General features: G+C 44.0%; 1 protein-coding gene across 2 annotated transcripts in view; it reads left to right on the top strand.

Moving 5' to 3' along the window:
• Positions 1-18,396, top strand: part of LOC123756743 (rho GTPase-activating protein 18) — a 169,081-nt gene extending 150,685 nt beyond the window's left edge. For both annotated transcript variants that reach the window (XM_045740037.2, XM_045740038.2), the window contains exons 3-18: positions 780-997; positions 2,429-2,547; positions 3,514-3,615; positions 4,432-4,715; positions 5,470-5,678; positions 7,133-7,257; positions 8,539-8,721; positions 9,316-9,487; positions 9,748-9,851; positions 11,433-11,497; positions 11,915-12,099; positions 12,968-13,215; positions 13,615-13,758; positions 14,907-15,076; positions 15,469-15,686; positions 16,173-18,396. In XM_045740037.2, coding sequence (XP_045595993.2) covers positions 892-997; positions 2,429-2,547; positions 3,514-3,615; positions 4,432-4,715; positions 5,470-5,678; positions 7,133-7,257; positions 8,539-8,721; positions 9,316-9,487; positions 9,748-9,851; positions 11,433-11,497; positions 11,915-12,099; positions 12,968-13,215; positions 13,615-13,758; positions 14,907-15,076; positions 15,469-15,686; positions 16,173-16,291 — 2,553 coding nt within the window. In that variant the 5' untranslated portion in view covers positions 780-891 and the 3' untranslated portion in view covers positions 16,292-18,396. The remainder of the gene's footprint in view (positions 1-779; positions 998-2,428; positions 2,548-3,513; positions 3,616-4,431; positions 4,716-5,469; positions 5,679-7,132; positions 7,258-8,538; positions 8,722-9,315; positions 9,488-9,747; positions 9,852-11,432; positions 11,498-11,914; positions 12,100-12,967; positions 13,216-13,614; positions 13,759-14,906; positions 15,077-15,468; positions 15,687-16,172) is intronic.
• The last annotated feature ends 610 nt before the right edge of the window (positions 18,397-19,006 follow it).

Below are 19,006 nucleotides of genomic sequence, written 5' to 3'. Positions count from 1 at the left end.
AGTGGGAGCCGCACCTGAAATGTGTGTGTGCGTTTTTATCATTTCTTCATTGATGTAAGAGTAGCTCTTGTGAGGTGTGGTAAGACCTCGTAGATAAGGCCAGGTGGGAGTGTGGGTCAGCCCGAGCACCGAGCTCTTTCACACCTGACCAACAGCACGTCAACACGAACGTGCATTATCTCTTAAGATCCTGGTGGTTACGACAGACCCTTGAGAGAGAGACCCTCCCCTTAGAGACAGAGAGAGACCCCCTTAGAGAGAGAGAGAGAGACCGAGAACCTCCCCTTGAGAGAGACCCTCCCCTTGAGAGAGAGACCTTCCTTGAGAGAGTGAGAGACTTACGTTATCGCCCGCCTGTCTTATTACTCTCCTTCGCAGTGCTTTAAATTCCTCAAAACTCTTGCCTTACACGAAAATCTGAGGCAACTCGAGGTAAACCGTCTTCTGTAAGTCCATATCCATGACCTGACGGCACCAGGGGGTTGCTCACCAACTTGTAAACACAGCAGAATAGTGGCAACATATTCCAAGATATGAGACCTGTCGCTCAGACCACACAACCAAATCTACACACGTACTACACAGAAACATATCACAGCATTCAATAGCACTTTCTTGGAATACGGGCACAGAGGCTTGGAGAAAAATATTTAATGCATTCGAGAGAATTCTGTATATCCACACCAATACAGGTTTGTTATTTTCTCCCGCAACTTCTTTATGTATTTAATTTTCTATTTATGAGTCTTGATGGTATTTTTATTTTCTTATATTTCCAGAAAGCAGATGGAGAACTAGACGAGGCAAGGAAGGGCGGAGACGTCACGGATTAGATCTCAGACAGGAAGATACTTCCCTCCTTCTCTCCTCCTTACGCACGGGAGGGTAGTGATGGAGTCGAACGCGGGTGTGGACATGGAGGACTACTGGAACGAAGTCCGTACCTACCGGAGCACCTCCACCTCCCACTCTGAGGAGGAATCCAGGAGTCATGAAGGTGGGTCATCCCCCCCCCCTTCCCGGCCATCTCTTGTGATGTCATCACGCAGTCACATGTTTTTTGTTGACCTGCAGGTGTGTAGCAGTCAGCGGATTATGTCTGGATTTCCGCGAACGGTGCGCGTCAGATGTGATTGATGACTTGCAGCGGGGCTTTCTACAACCTGTCCTCGATTCAAGTCCATTACATCCAGCGGTCGACCCCACAGACGCTTTCATAAATTTTTACATAGTGTTCATTCGAAACGGGAATTTTCTCAAATATAAATTATTATAATAGCATATTGTGCACATATAGGCGTAGATTAGGTTAGGTGTTTAGGTTCTGTTGGCGATTATTTGTATTTGTAGTACGTGAAGCATTAACAGCGTTGTGGTTCGAACAAAAGTCGTCAGCCAAGTACTTGTTCCGGAAGTGTTCGAATGTCATCAGTTGTGAGTCGTGTGTAAACCGTTTTTCATTCATAAACAGGGGAGTTGGCGGGTGGATAGAATAGACTTTGGGTCTTTGTTTGGAAGACGGGCTGAGAATGACCTTTGTGTCTTGACACAACAATGTTCGATTCCTGTACTGCTGGGGCCACCCCCCCCCCCCCGTGGTTGCACCCCCCCCCGTGGTTGCACCCCCCCCCCCGTGGTTGCACCCCCCCCCCTTTCCCTCAGGGTTGCGTTCCCCCCGGGGCTTCCTACCCCCACCACTGAGGCCTCCATCACACTTACTCCCCACGGGGGCTTGGGAGTAGAACAACTCCCAGAACTCCATCAATCAGGTATCAAGCAGGTGTCCCCCCCCAGGGTCTTCTCCCCCCCCCCCACTAGCTTACCCCCCCACGGGCTAACCTCATCGCCCCCCGGGGCTGCTCCACTAGGGGGGATACGTCCCCCTCCCCACCCCCGGGGGCTGCGACAGCGTCCTCTGCATGTGGTTTAGTGTTGATCGTCGCGGGTCACGTTTTATTGAGATACTGAGAGTCAGTTTTGCCACTATTTGACGTCTTCAGAATCTGAAGTCTTTTCTCCAGATGGTCTACTAGCCTCTTTATTATGACACTTTAAACAGCATCCCTTACTTGCATGATAGGCAAGTAAGGGACGCTGTTCACCGCTTGTATAATGTCACTGCATTGGCTATCTTCCCACTTTGTGGCAGTTCCCCGTCATTGTGTGTTGTATAGCATGGTGTGTAGGTACAAGGCTGCACCTACCTCTGTTTTAGTGCCCGCGGTGGGAGCCTGTCTCTCCTTACAGTGTCCAGCACTAGCAGGTGCGTCCTTGCTTCAGCTCTGTTAATCTCTGTTCTCCGGGGTAGGTGGGTGGTGTATATGGGTACATACCCATATGTAATGGTATGTAGAATCCCTTTTATGTACCGATGTTTGGAGTCAACACTCCATCACACTAATCAATCTAACCCTCCCACTGTCCACAGACGAGGGGGAGTCGGATGAGCACTTCCTGGAGGAGCTGGGCATCCCTCTCAAGCCGGACTCCGAACTCTCCGAGGACAACATCACCCTCGAATTCATGGGCACCCTCAATCCACGGCAGGTAAGTCTCAAGTTCTGGCAAGGCGAGTCTGAAACTACATGACAAATGACCTTGGGTGTCTGGGGAGACCAGTAAAGTAGCGCAGGAGTCTGGAACTCCCAGTTACAGGCAGGTAAAACTGGAGCGTGTCCAGGTGTGCCCCGTATGGGCGCAGGTAAGCCAAAAGCACACCTTAAGCAAATTGGCTTAAGCACGCCCTTCCACCCTCCCGTTTCCCAGGCACGCCCTCCCCAGCCTTCCAGGCACGCCCTCCCAGCCTTCCAGGCACGCCCTCCCAGCCTTCCAGGCACGCCCTCCCAGCCTTCCAGGCACGCCCTCCCCAGCCTTCCAGGCACGCCCTCCCAGCCTTCCAGGCACGCCCTCCCCAGCCTTCCAGGCACGCCCTCCCCAGCCTTCCAGGCACGCCCTCCCAGCCTTCCAGGCACGCCCTCCCAGCCTTCCAGGCACGCCCTCCCCAGCCTTCCAGGCACGCCCTCCCAGCCTTCCAGGCACGCCCTCCCCAGCCTTCCAGGCACGCCCTCCCCAGCCTCTCGTCTCCAAGGCACGCCCTCAGTAGCCGCATAATACCCCAAGGTTAACTGTATAACCACTATAACCGTAGTAGTTAGTAAGCACCAGTGAATAGTGCCAGCCATCTTGATGTCAACATTGAGGCGTGCTGGGGGGGGGGGAGAGCTGCCTAGTTAAGGCTCGTGACCTCCTGATACTTTTGGTGACCTGATCTTTGGTGTCCTAAACAATTGAGGTCAAGTCAAGTTCAATAAAAAAAAAATCAACTACCATTAACTTAATTACGTGTTGAGAATAGTTAAAACAGCTTTCAAGTTTCAAAACATCGAATACTTGTTCTTCTCTGAATCATTCCATCTTGTGTATGAATTGTTAGTTGTTGTAATACTGACGTAAATAATTATCGAAAGACGACGACTAGACATGTCATGCAAATTTGGGTTTGTTCTCGGGCAGGAGGAGGCACTGAAGCGCCGAGTGCGGACCCTGAACGCCACTATACGCCGGAAGAAACAACGCCAGAAGCCAGACATACGCAACTTCTTCGCCAACACGGACGTGAGTATTACCAACGCGAGCCTGTTTGTGACCAGAGACGGCGCCGCGCTCCTCCTCTATACCTGCTGGTGTCTGGGGCCACCATCCGTGTATCTGGCCTCCCAGCTGCTGACTCGTGTGTTGGGGCACCTCTCTTGCAGCTTGTGTGTGTTGGGGCACCTCTCTTGTAGCTTGTGTGTGTGTTGGGGCACCTCTCTTGTAGCTTGTGTGTGTGTTGGGGCACCTCTCCTGTAGCTTGTGTGTGTTGGGGCACCTCTCTTGTAGCTTGTGTGTGTTGGGGCACCTCTCCTCCTGCCCATATTTCCTTAAACCACGGTAACTATTGTTGTACTTCAGACCTTGACCCTCAAGTGTTGCAAACATCGCTGTTGCTCCTGAGAGGCTTGTCACAGCCGCTATTTAATACAGTGTTGTAATGAAGGTCTGTTAAGAAATATTTAAAATATATTTATCTCTGACACGTGTATATCCCTAAATAATGTTTCTTTTACAATATCGGAGCTCTCTTCAATATCGTTTCGCCCAACCACTTGGGCTGGACGGTAGAGCGACGGTCTTCATGAAGTCTTTGGCTTCATGCAGGTCGGCGTTCAGTCCCCGACCGTCCACAAGTGGTTGGACACCATTCCTTTCCCCTCGTCCCATCCCCAAATTCCTAACCTGACCCCTTCCCAGTGCTATATAGTCGTGGTGGCTTGGCGCTTTCCCCAGATAATTCCCTCTCCAATATCTTATGGACTAATTGTTACATAGAATATGTTAATAACCTTTTGTTGTTTCTCAAGAGCCTTGTGTAACCTGTCCCCTCGCCGGTAGAACTCGAGCACTGGCACCAGGAGCCGGAGTGCCACCCCGGACTCTCTGGACTCCGTGTCACCGCCGCGGACCCCACCTGACCCCCACCCCAAGTCGTGGGTGGACCCCTACCTAAGTCGCTCCCGGGGCTCGCTGGACTCCGGGAACCACTCGCTGGTGACGTCTCCGTCCGTCACGGCGCCCTCCACCCCCTTCACCTCCATCAGCGACCAGACTGACCTCCACAACACCAGGAGCCAGGTGGGGGGCCGGAGACACACGCCCCCCACCGATGTCCCCTCCAGGTACGTCCCCTCACCTTCCCTCAGCCCTGTCCCCCCCCCCTCACCTTCCCTCAGCCCTGTCCCCCCCCCCCCTCACCATCCTCAGCCTCGCCCCTCCCCACCTACCTTCACCTCCCCTCCTCCCTTCACCTTCCCTCATCCCTTCACCTCCCCTCATCCTCGTCACTAATTATTACCAGTTCGTATAGAGTGCATAATTTTACAGCTCTGCCAATTCCTAAAAACAAATTAAATTGAACTATTGTTGTTGGCATGATTCAAGTTATTTTTTTATCATACTTTCATGAGACATTTCTTGTATAATATGTGCATAGTAATGATGGAAAATTGTCTTGCATGAACATGGGTTATGAATATCATGCATGTTGACGGGATGCTATGATTACCTTGCCTGTTCCTGATGGAAACTCCTGTTCCATATGCATGTGGTCTGGGTGCTGAAGAGTCTTGCTCTACACACTGCAGGGCATGTCATCTGACTTCCATTATTGATCCACTTGTTATTCATATTTCGAAACCCCCTATGAGCACCCAACACTATAATTACAGTAATTATAGCCTTCACAAAAGGGGCGTCATGTTATATGTGGACGTGGAAACCAGTGCCATGGTGGTGGTGGTAGTTGTGGTGGTGTTGTTGTTGTTAAAGATTCGCTACCTGGAACAAAAAGTTCCAAGTAGCACGGGCTATGGTGAGCCCGTAAGGTTGTGGTGGCTGCGGCACACTCCTAACCTAATGTTTGTGTGGTTGCAGGCACCAGTGGCTGGATGGCCAGGCAGCCCACCTGTACCGGGCCCCCTCCCTCGACACCCTCCCCAAGGTCGTGTCGGGACCCAACAAGGGCAAGGAACTCCGGCGTCAAAGGTCCTACGCGCGGGATATAGCCAGGGACGTCAAAAGCTTCCACTCCTCCAAGCAGGGACTCTACGAGTTTTACCCCAAGACCCCACAAGACGACCACGGTGAGTGTTAAGACGGCTCTGGTTATGCTTTTGCTCCCTGTGTTTCTAAATCAAATTTGCAGGTTTATTTGACCACCACTGTGCCTACGTGCCAGGAGTCCAGCGTTTGTTTTGCTAGTACCGATAATGAACAGTGGAAGTGATGATAAAGGACCGCTCTGGGCAAAGGTTGTGAACGCTGAACAAGTCGGACTGGTCCGCGCGCTGTCCTAACCGCAGTACCAGTAGGGGCAGTTTGGGTTCATTAATTCTTTACACACGCCAGAGGCCTCGAAGCCACGGGTAGTTCCGCCAGGGTACGAACCTCGTGGTGAATATCACTCTCGTGATATTCATTATCATTGCCAACTCTGTGAATTGTTTTTCCCATTATTGATTTTGGTATATAATTAAGGGTGTAATAACTTTTCTCGCGGGGATATATAAAACACACACACACACACACACACACACACACACACACACACACACACACACACACACACACACACACACACACACACACACACACACACACACAGTTGAGAGCCGGCAGGCCGAGCGGACAGCACGCTGCATACGTGATCCTGTGGTCCCGGGTTCGATCCCGGGCGCCGGCGAGAAACGATGGACAGTTTCTCTTTCACCCTATGCCCCTGTTACCTAGCAGTAAATAGGTACCTGGGAGTTAGTCAGCTGTCACGGGCTGGTGTGTGCACACACACCCCAGCTTCCTGGTGTGTGTGTGTGGGGTGTGGGGGAAAAAAATAGTAGTAGAAACAGTTGATTGACGGTTGAGAGGCGGGCCGAAAGAGCAGAGCTCGACCCCCGCAAGCACAACTAGGTGAATACAGAGGGGGGACCCTTCCTCAGGAGAATTGACAGGGTAGATAAGGGCGGATTATTCAACACTGGTGGTACTCACACAAGGGGACACAGATGAAAACCGAATACCCAAATGAGCCACAGGAACGTGAAAAAGAACTTTTCCAGCGTCAGAGTAGTTAACAGGTAGAATGCATTAGGCAGTGATGTGGTGGAGGCTGACTCCATACAGTTTCAAATGTAGATATGATAAGAGCCCAGTAGGCTCAGCAACCTGTACAACAGTATGTTGACAGTTGAGAGGCGGGACTAAAGATGCGAAGCTCATTCCCCGCAAGCACATCTACGTAAGTACATACATGTAGCTTTGCTAAGATTACTCGATGCTTTCAGATGTATCAGCCATAAAATATTATTACTTTGTTTTTTAGATCAGTGAATGGACCCAATACACAATGTGAGGATGGGCCTGGTGACAGGTTACAGTCATGTAATGTGATGACAACCTCACCCCGATGATCTTGACCCCTAAACCCATTACATTTCTGGTCAACAATTTGACGCAACCAAAAATAATTCCTATTATTTATGTATAAAAACACTTGTCGTCGTCGTCGTCTAATACAAAACACACATTTGCCTTGTTACAGACGTCCAGGTGCTGAACTACCGGTACATAGGCTCGGTACACATCCCCCACGCCCGCTACAAGGACAAGAGACCGTCCCTGGACTCCAACGCCTCTCACTCCGCCCACGACATCGACTCCGTCACGGTACGAATATCTCCACTCTAATTTTATCATAGGGTGATATAAGGTGATCTCGAGGCGCTGGAAACTTGGTCCGTTTTTTAGATCAATACAGGTTTGCAAGTCCTGGTAATGTATGTGCTTTCCTGCGTGTGTGTTCATGGTTTATGAGTAATTATACACCACGCAAGGTAACGGTAATGACCTTGACAGAAACAATGGGGGGGAGTGTAGGTGGTGGTTGGGTAATCAGTGGCGCGGTTCACAGTGGTCTTGGGTTTAGTTTACGGGAGCTTTTAAGACTATAACTGTTCCACACTTGATTATTATATAATCTAGACTGGAACTGGCTTATTATATAATCTAGATTGGATATACTTATTATATAATCTAGACTGGAACTGGCTTATTATATGAACCGCACTGCCACTGGTTTATTATATATATAAATACTAGCACTGATTTATTATATAAATAATACTGGCACTTATTTATTATATAAACAACGCTGTGACATGTCTCTTTAACTCGTATATTATAGTGTAGTGTTTGTGTTTGTTTTACCTCTTCACAAACAGGTGGTTGTGAACTGGTAGCTTTCATACAATGTTCATCCTGGCCGTTGCAATGTGAACTGTTGACGCCGTGTTCATAAAATGTTATCTAGTAAACCGTTCATGTTAAGGGTAGGTTTGTGTACAGTTCATTTAGTATTCTCCTTAAGTTCGTACCCCTTTTTATGCACCTTTATTATCTTCAACCTGTTCTCGAGGAGGAAAGCCTCTCGTGATAATAGATTCAGAACGACTACATAATTAGTGCCAATTATCTGCTCTATCCATGATTAGGTTAGGCTTCATTACGTTTGGTTACGTTTATAAAGTTTAAACTTGTCCAAAATGTGAAATATGGAATTCGAAAACTATTTGTGTACCCTTGAATTTCGGTTACAGAAAACCAAATTCTGTAGACCGTTTCAAAGAAAACGCTCCCAGCATACACTTTTTATATTTTAAACCAACGCTTTATCATACATTAAACTTATAACTTGAGAATAATCTCTGTTTAGGATTATGGTTCACTTGCCAGTTTACAAGTGGAGTATTACTGGAACCGTAATATGCTTTCAGACCATCACAAATATCTAGATAACTATCCAGGTGGTTTGGCTCGTGGTAATGGATTTGCTCTGAACTCGGGCTCATTAATTTAGTTACATATTATTTGTAAATACTGTAAATTTGTGAAATGGGAGACAAAGTAAACAACCATAGAACATGCAAGTTAACTGATCTTTGGCACCAGGACTCGCGGCGTTCGTCAGCGGAGCTCCGGAAGACCTACTCGATCAGCCACCCCAGAGATGCCCGGGATTACCACAGGCAGAGTCGTGAAAGTCGAGAAAACAGGGAGAACAGACCTCGCTCCGGCTCCGCCACCGACCTGGGCTTCAAAGTCAGATACCAGAAGGCTGACGATGAGTTCCCAGTAAGTGATGGCGAACTCTAAGCAAAAAAACCTGTTCTTGTTTACATATAATGTCTCCTCCGTGTGCCCCCGACATCGCCCACAACCTGTTTCTTTACTAGTCTGCTATACACGCACTTTAAATGTGTCACCAGACATGCATGTGAATTAAATACAACTGTTCCTTTAGTGTTAATATAGAAGTAACATCAGTACATAATAAGGGAATTGCAGAAGGCCCATTGATCCATACGAGGCAGCTCCTATTATTGATATACATTTCTATATATAATTAAATGAAGCATTATACTAATGTACAAGTCACTTTCTTATTAATAATTTTTGTCATACAAGAAGATGCAGTTAGACATGCAGTTGTAAGCACAAACAAAAAAGTTGAAAGAATTCGAGTAGTGAGGTGGTGAGGAGAGCCTGCCAGTGGGTCAGCTACAAATCATATTACTGATCAATTATCACGTCTTGCCACATGTTGGAAGAGTTATGACCCCTGAGAACATAGTCCCTACATGGAAGGGAGCGCGCCAGGTTAGAGGATGTAGCTTATGACTAGATAATTAAAGGGGGTAAAGTTGAGGAATGTTATTGTGTTGTCAGGAGCTGGTGCTGGAGACGAGCCGGTGTGGCCAGACCCGCATGGACTGGCTGGACGAGGCCGACCTCCACAAGCTCACCTCCTTGGCCCTGCTCGAGCTCGACATCCTCTTCACCGAACACAATATTCATCACCGATGGAGAAAACTTAAAAAGCGGAAGCAAAGTAAAGAAGGTTAGTGATAAACAGTTTTGATTCAACACCAGAGCTATTTTTTTTAGTCTTTCATGTTAGACGTCATGATGAAGATATTCCTTTGTAAAGGTCCCATATAATGCCGAATAACACGTCGTTATTGTTAATGTTTGTTATTTGTATGCTCTTGAGCATTACCAATTACTCGAGCTATTGTTGTGCATAGAAAGTAGATAGATGGTAAACAGGTGAGAGAGGCAAAATAAGCGGAGGTAAAGTGAGTGAGTGTGTGTTGGTAGAGAGCGGCGTGTTTGGCGTGCCGCTGGACAACCTTCTGGAGAGAGACGCCAACTTACTACCAGAGTCACCGCTGGAGACCAATGTCCCGCTCGTTTTCTATAAGGTGAGTGATGTTGGGGGGAAAGATTGTGTCCCTGTCATCATCCTCCTTCCTATCTCACTCTAAATTCTTATCCTTCTGATCCGATCTTCTTCCTCCTGCCACCTTTCATGAGGGGGACGGAATAAAGTCTGAGGAATATAGTGAGAAAAACAAATTACGTTTGTTTACATGATTCACACTATATAATAGTGATGAACCAGCACCACCACTCCTACAGCCACTCATCCACAGCACTAACCACCGCTTTATAAGCTGATCAGAATTACATTTCACATTTGTAAATGCACATTAATGACACTATGTAAAAGACACATCGAACACTTTGTGGGGCATACCACATAATATTAATCTGTGTATCTATGTATTTACGTATGTAGCTTAGCCTAGCATTGTTAAAAGCACTACAATCACCTTCTGTGATTGATTGTTCAATAAATCCCTGAACTATATGTTTAACAAATCTCTAACTCTGTCCATGGAGGACAGAAGAAAATGTATATATGCTAGTTAGCATTGTTAATGTGTGGCCACGTCTGTGGTAGAAAAAAAAAGCTTTATAAGACCAGGTGTAGAGAGTTGCTCGCCATCCCCATGTACCGTACATTCACCCTCTATAACCCGCCTCTTCCCCCTTCCATAAAACCCCCCTTCACTCCTTTTTCCCCCTAATAAACCGGTTCTACCACAGCCGTGTGTGTGGCCGTTACCATACTCCTTGTGTTGTTGACACCACGCTCAGTCCATCTTCTTCCCCACCTTGCTCTCTCCCTCCCGCCTTGCTCTCTCCCTCCCGCCTTGCTCTCTCCCTCCCACCTTGCTCTCTCCCTCCCACCTTGCTCTCTCCCTCCCGCCTTGCTCTCTCCCTCCCGCCTTGCTCTCTCCCTCCCGCCTTGCTCTCTCCCTCCCACCTTGCTCTCTCCCTCCCACCTTGCTCTCTCCCTCCCGCCTTGCTCTCTCCCTCCCACCTTGCTCTCTCCCCCCCACCTCCCCATGTGCCGTAGTGTGTTGGGCCAACATGTACACAATGGAGATGTTTTTCACTCACACAATTGCCTCAGTGTGAGGTCCTCAGTTGTCTGGTGTAGCCACTAAGTTATGAACACACACAAGTTTATCCACTCCATGATATTTGTCCTCTTATTCTTCTTCTCTTAACAAGACGCGCGTCATTTAATAATCCATTTCCACTGCGCCGATTCATGATGTTGCACTTTCAATAATTTACGAAATATATTGTAAATTTAAGTAAATTTAATGTGTTGTGCTTTACGTTAAGAATATTCATGGTATTCTCGCATGTGCTGCCAGATATATCTGCCAGGGGGGCTGTGGATGGCTGTCAAAAACAGATATACTTCAGTTGAGAGGTCACTGCAAAATGAATGTTTTATTTCATAACTACTTGCAATGATACACGCATTTCGTTTTGGTGCTTTATATAGACCGTTTAGATAAGAACGTGTTGAGTTTCACTTCATAAACAGTTTAAAGTAATCACCGTGACTAGAGCCACTACACAGTTTGATTGGCGATGCAAGATATCTATAAAGACTTCAATTAATGTGACTGTGCCGTTTTCAGCTGGTGCGGCAGGTGGAGCGCCACGGGCTCCGTCAGGAGGGCATCTTGAGAGTCCCTGGCCACAGGTATGAACTCTCATCAGCCTTCTCTAAACACAATAACCTTTATAACCAATAACCTTACAAGAATAACCTTCCTTGTAAGTTGCTATATATATAATCGTTAATGGGCTTTCTGCTGATGGGTTCTCTTCCCTTCCTTGTAAGTTATAGCATTGTCATCTTTACTGTAAAAAAGTAGATTAATTATGCAGACGAGGAGTCACAATAACGTGGCTGAAATATGTTGAAAAAACCACACACTAGAAAGTGAAGGGACGACGACGTTTCGGTCCGTCCTGGACCATCGACTTGAGAATGGTCCAGGACGGACTGAAACGTCGTCGTCCCTTCACTTTCTAGTGTGTGGTTTGGTCAATAGATTAATTATTTTCTCTTTGGATTTATTCTTTGTAAGCTACAACATTGTGTTGGTACATTCAGATCCCAGACGGAACAGCTGCGACGGACGCTGGACACCCACTTCTACTCTACCCCGTCGATGGCTGACGCCGCTCTCAAGAACGCTACGCCCAACGATGTAGCAGCTCTAGTCAAGACCTTCCTGAGGGAACTACCTCGACCTCTGCTCACGCACGCTTATATGCCGGCTTTCTACAAGACTCACCGTAAGTAGTTTGTTCGCTTTCACTGTTGAGTACGCTGCTAATATGCTCAGTGGACTGTGTTCAGAGACCTCCCTTGCACACAGTAATGAGAATTACATCTGACTGTAGGACTAAGAGTTATGATTTGTTAGTTTAAATTGCTATTTCATTACAGCTCTAAATCTGGAATATATAAAATATTTACTCATTAACAATAAAACAACAGGTGGGACCACTAGACTTCCTTAGACCTGAAGCACCAATATGTTTTGCATAAAAAATTGTAGCTACCTAACACTACTAAAGTAAACTGAACCCAAGAAATGGTATCATCGATCAATTGACGTCATAATTAAATCGCCTTCTAGTGTTGTGAAATGATTTGTACTGTACTCCACTCATCACCAGTACACCGACAGCATACTAATTCACATACATAATAGTGAGGTAAACCTAGTGTGAGCAGACAGCATTCCTTCATACGTGAGACGGTTAAGTTCCAGCTGCGTCTTGAGTATAGGTGACATGAACAACCCAGCGGGTTTTCTTCCTTGTGGAGAAATGTGTTGTACATGATGCTATGGCGGGGTGTTGTACATGATGCTATGGCGGGGTGTTGTACATGATGCTATGGCGGGGTGTTGTACATGATGCTATGGCGGGGTGTTGTACATGATGCTATGGCGGGGTGTTGTACATGATGCTATGGCGGGGTGTTCACTCGCGGGATGAGCAACACCGGGAGGGTGCAAATTTGGTAAAACCTAAATTCCTTGTGCCCAGGGATGACCAAATGTAAACTGTGTCAACAAAATTATTCGCACACCCTCCGTCACTATGTGATGGAGTGTGAAAAGATACGTGAATTTAGAGACAATTCTATAACCAGGGATTGAAGACATGGGTGAACGGGTGCTGGCACTAACTATGCTGGTGTTGTTGCTGCCCTGCCCGCACCGGGACACCCTCCACGCCGTCCTCGACCTCTGTGCCAGAGTTGTCACCTACGAGGCCGACAACAAAATGTCGCTCTATAATGTAGCTATGATCATGGCTCCCAACCTCTTCCTGCCCAACCACCAGCGGTCCAAACTGAACCTAAGGTCTGAGGACAAGGAGCAGCAACTTAATCACGAGGTGGGTGAACATGTGGAGTTTCTGTAGCATTCCAGGCCGTTAATTTATGATTGATTCTCATCAACAGTACTTGTGAAACATCTGTGCTTGGCAGTTTCTAAAATGAAAAAAGAAATTTAAGTTGTGTGAAAATAGAGACAATGATTTTAAGGTTTAACGTATATTAAGAAAATCAAAGTATGTAACTGACTTTCTGTATTGAATGAGTTAGACAAATAACAATTTAGCTCTTATTTTGTTTATTTTTTGTTATTCCTGACTGTTACAGTGACAAATGATCCTATCTGTATGTTAGGACATGTATATGAGTGGGATTGGCTGGTTATAAATAGGAGCTGCCTCGCATGGGCCAATACGCCGTCTGCAGTTGCCTTTGTTCTTATGTTCTTATCTATGCAGATGACGTATGCGAGCGTGACCACCACGCTGACCCAGGCAATGATCAAGTACCGCGAGGTACTGTGGACTGTCCCACATCGCCTCTTGGCTCAGATACGTCGCCAGTACCAGGCTGAGGCTCTCAAGCAGCACAACTACACTCCTGTGAGTATATCTAACCTTATGCTTTTTCTGTAATTTGGCTGTCTAATTTCCTGTCACTACCACCAGATGGGATGCGTTGTTTTCATTTTCTGCGCGACTACTCCAGTCGGTGAGCCAATATAATACCAGATGTATATTTGGATAAAGATAAAAATACTAGACTAATGGAAGGTTTTAATGTTTGTTTGTTTTTTAAATAAGTCTTTAAACCCCCCCCCCCCAAAAAAAAAAAAACTACAATTCTTCTACAGCAGAACTCTGTCAGCTTACAAGAAATAAATCTCTGTTTAGAGTTCCCAAAGTTTAACTCGGTCTAAGTAGAAAAGTTGTACAAATAAACGGTTCTAAGCTGTGCAACTGCCTCCTAAATATAACAAAGTGCTGTATAACTCGCAACCGATTTGAAAAAGAAATATGCCGAAAAATATACTTAATATGACTGCCACTGTGTGAATTCCAATAATTCTGTAGTCTCGAATCCTCAGTAAATAAGTTATTTTAGCCATAGACGTGAGTTCAATTCCACTTCATTGTAACAAAATGTTTTCACATATCACACTTGTGATTTCATTGTGCGTATTTTAATTAGTTTATAATCTGTCCAGGTACATCTCCCTCTCTCAATGCAATTAAAATAACCCACATCTATTATTTTTATTGCAAGATTTGTATAGATTTTATAAACTTGATTTATGGGGTAAGGAGCAGCAGGTTGTGCTCCTATACTGATCCTCTGAGTGGTGGAATAGATTACGGGAGGCACGAAAGGTCATCTGATCTGAGTGTTATTTTGACATCAATCATTTGCCCATAACTCTATGCATAATTAGAGATCTCATAAATAAAGACTCGGTGTACAACTAACATTCAGAATTATCCAATGTATAATTGTACTAAATCTATATTATTATTATTACAGTTGTATTGCAATTATTATTATTATTATTATAATTAATATGGAAGTACTGGCTGGCAGATGATCTGTGCATTTCAAGGTGAGTATTTTATCACTAATATAGAATTTGAAAATCTTCAGGCTCCTACACTAGCAGCAGCAGCAACGTCTCCTACAAAAGTTGGCATGGCCTTCTGTCAGTTTTCCTGTTTGTCATTGTAAATAATGTTAAACTTTGTTGCTGTTATTGCAGATGCGTCGCCTTCTGTTGTCACGCAAGAGTAAAGAAACAATCCAGCGACCCATTGAAAATGAGGTGGACTATCAGGAAGGAGTGTTGAGAGTGTCTGCTCCACAGTTCAACAAGACCAATTACCCAGTCAAACTCGATTCCCGAATGACAGCCAGAGACCTTCTCACCAGGTACCTTTACCTCTGTATAGTTCGTTGACCATATGTGACATTTCTACTTCTATTTACAAAGAGTGGTATTCGACCCCTGGGACCCTCTGCCATAGCTGGTGCAACTACTGCTGCCTTTTACTGCTTTGTCATGCCTAATTTTAATACTGTAGATGGAAGTAGTATTCTAGTTCGACCTATTACTTGTTCCTAATTCTTACACTCGTACGTTCTCGTCTTTAAGTGTGTTCTCTGCTTTTGTTCTCATGAAAAACTTTCTTTCGTCATCTTGTACCTATAATCATCATCTTTTTCTATTTAAGTTCCTAATTTTCTTAGCATGTAGCCAGAACGTTAACAACAAGCGAATCTTTAACAACATGATGTGTGTGTGATATACTCGTGCTTTACAGATTTATTGAGGAGCTGACCCTTCTGCCTGAGAATCCCAGACGTGTGGAGGGTCGACGGGAGCTGCAGTACAAGAGGGTAGCCATAGGTAATGGCTCCCCGCCCTCCACAACTTTAGTGCCCAATACTTCAGAGCCTCATTTTCTGGCTTGCTTGCTTACTGGTTCCTTGAAGAACACCCTCCAGAAACATGCTCTTCATGAAAAGGGTGGAAATATCGGTAAGATTAATCAAATCAAAGTAACAAATTAGAAATTAATTTTGTAAACGAAGAACTAATATCGGTACTGAGTCTCTAGTAAGGTAAAAGTTTATTTTAATTTTGTCTTGTAAATATTTTTTGAGCTCCCTTTCCTAGATCTTCAGGGAAATAAAAATACGGACTCAGTTAAAGGGGAATAAGTGGCATAGGGCTGGGCTTTGAAATGTAGACCACAGAATAATGTTAGTGTGGGAAAGTGGAAAAAGAACTATTACTAGCTGAAATTTCATCTTTGCTGAAGCGTAAATAATCTAAAACTAGCAACCTAGGCCAACTGCTCTGCTACATAAATTTGCAGAACAAGGCTAGGGGTGGTTTTCATCGATATTTAATTTTGGTTTTATTATTTCTTGATCATTGTGCACTTAAACATGCATGCCTCGTGATGATGATAAATACTGACGTTTTCTTATGTGCATTTTTGTTTCACTCTTCTTTAAACAGGGGACCGCCGACTGGATCCAAATGCCAAGCTTTTGGCAATATACCAGGACAACCCCAATGCAGAGTTTGTGGTGAAGTGCCATCACCAAGGTGGACACATGTCAAGAAAAAACTTATAGTATTTCGATGACATGTACGAAACTCTCAAGATTACTAACATCATTACTTAAGTCATCTCAGTGGCTTGGTGTCAGATGAAACATTATAGGAAGCTGCAGTGTTAAGTCTTAAAATTGAATACTTGTACTTACCAAGAACTTTCTAAGGCCTGAACTTTAAAACGAGATCACGAAAATTTTTGAAGTGAAGTGTTATTACATTGGTAATAACAGGGTAAACCCTCAGACACTCGCTAGAGTTTTATAGTGTGTGCTTAACAGGAAAAACAAATTAGAATAAACAAGAAATTAATCAGTTTATTGGGAACCGAAAGAAAACTTACAAAGAGATATTTGATAAGAAAGAACAGCATTTGTCACTGAATGGCAAATGAATGATAAAAATTATATCCCTTATCTACGAAAGAAACGTGGTCAATATTGTTAATGCGTAATATTGCATATGCTATAATGTCTTGATAATGTTCTTTAATATCGTTGAGCAGCATTACAATGTTTACAGACGTTTGCTTATACTATTCCCCCACATATGAATATTAATGCTTTAAAAATAGTATAATTATTTACAGCACTTCCCACTTGCTAGTCAGAACTGTATATTCTAAGTGCCTTGTTGCGTCAAGTGATTAAACTAATCTAATGCAGACGTGCTCGGTACAATCAGGACAATGTTCAGAATGCATGCACCCGTTGCATAGGCCTGACCCATATATGTTCTTGGATAACATTCATTATACACTATGAAAATTTTGTATGTTAATGTTTTTATCTATTTAAGTGTTAATGATTGTTTACAATCATTTGCTCACGTGTAAAAAAAAAAATGAAAATGCTCAGATTTTAGAACTTTTGAGAGAAACTTCTGGTCCACTGTAAGTGTTATGTATGTTTGAGGTTGTTCATAACCATTTATAATGTATGGTTTGGTGAACATACAAGCGTTGTAATGTTCACGATACACAATCATTGGCCAATATTAAGTGTACCGAGCCAGAGCAGCTGTTGCTTGGGGTTCAAGCACGATCTCCAGGATGTAGTGAATTGTGACGGTTAAATGGATCACTGCTGAGGACCTTCATGCTCAGTCAGGCAGAAGTCCTTGACATTTCTACAGGAAGCTGATGGCATACATTCCTTGCTAGTATTACTGTATAAAAGTTGATGAAAACTTTCTTCTCCATTGCATTTTCCATGTAATTTTTAATGTAAGAAAGTTGGTTAAGATTGTGTTACCTTTGTATTATGTGTAATTGTGTAAACATCAAGTCTGTTCAGGCGTGGAAAGGGATTGTCATTGATGTTCGTATTGAACGTTCATATTGAGAACAAATATGATGGTCATAATATGACCGTACACATAACTTGTCCGTGAAGTATGAATCTTCGTGTTTTAGGTGCTACACATCCCTAAATCAGTGCTATTAGGGTTTGGCATAAGTGCCTAGGATGTAGCAAGTGGTGCTGAACGGAGCTTTCAGCTGGTGCATATAGTCACCGCTCGCTGATAATAAATAATATCTTTCTTCCCGAGTTAAGGATAATTTAAAGGACCAATACTTTTCCCTGCCAATGAGGACACGAGTAATGAGAAATCCTTCATCTTGAGACCTGGGAGGGTCTCAAGATCTTGAAGCTCCGGTCTTGCATCTTGAGACCGGAGCAAGGATCCCCAGATTTGTTGTGAAAGTGTCTTGTCTAACCTATACCCCTTTAAACAAAGATCAGTCGAATGTGTGTGTCTTGGCGATGTCACAAATGTTCTGAAAGCTCTGTTGTTGCCGAGAATTACAAATGCTCACTATGCAGTTTATGCTGTATATAACTTGTGTTCACTCAGTCTCTGACTGACTTGTACATTTTGGTTTGTTCATATGGTAGGCGTTTTATAAGGTACTGTATTATTTTTCTCAAAATTGAAACTGTGTAAAGTTACATTTCCTTGATGAATTACATGTATCGAATAATTTTGTGTATAGTTTATATTTTCTTGTGTACCTTTTTTTATTGTAGAGTGAAGTACATATTCACCCACCTTTCCTATGTAAGAAATGGTTTTTCTTTCTGTATATAAAAAACATACTATACATAATACACAAATTAAACCATTTTTTGTTTATTTACCCTATTGATTTTGAAGATAAAATATTCAGAATTTTGTAAGAGGCCATAAAGGATGTTTGAGGTGCTAATTAACGAAGTTGGTATACTGAATACAGTTATGTTAGATAAGAAATGTATAGCAATGTGTGTATGGAAATGTGTACAAGGGCAATTTCAGATACTAATTTATTTTACTTGTTACACAACTATATATATAGAAACAGGAACTCCAGCTCTAAACGACAAACGAACAATACATGTATTTATTGCCATCTTCGGGGAATCCGACTTCTTTTGACATCGATCATCTTGTCTTTCTGCTTTTGTATTGCCAGCCTCAATAATATCCTGTAACTTCTGAATATTCTGCAAGACTGCTAAATAGAGCGCTGAATGGAACTACCCATGAAACCTTCTTAGTATGTTAAGATAAGCATCTTATTGCTACGTAATTACAATTATTACTTAACCTATTATAGGTATAGGTTAAGTAACAATTGTAATTACGAAGCATTAAGATGCTTATCTTAACATACTAAGAAGGTTAGGTAAGGTTGGTGTTTTCTATGAAACTTTTCAAGGTAAACTAAAATATTCACAAATTAGTATGTCACA

This window comes from Procambarus clarkii, chromosome 26 (assembly GCF_040958095.1).
Source record: "Procambarus clarkii isolate CNS0578487 chromosome 26, FALCON_Pclarkii_2.0, whole genome shotgun sequence".
NCBI classification, from domain to species: domain Eukaryota; kingdom Metazoa; phylum Arthropoda; class Malacostraca; order Decapoda; family Cambaridae; genus Procambarus; species Procambarus clarkii.
Note: the sequence above shows the minus strand (reverse complement) of the source record. Positions and strands in the feature narration are given on the sequence as shown.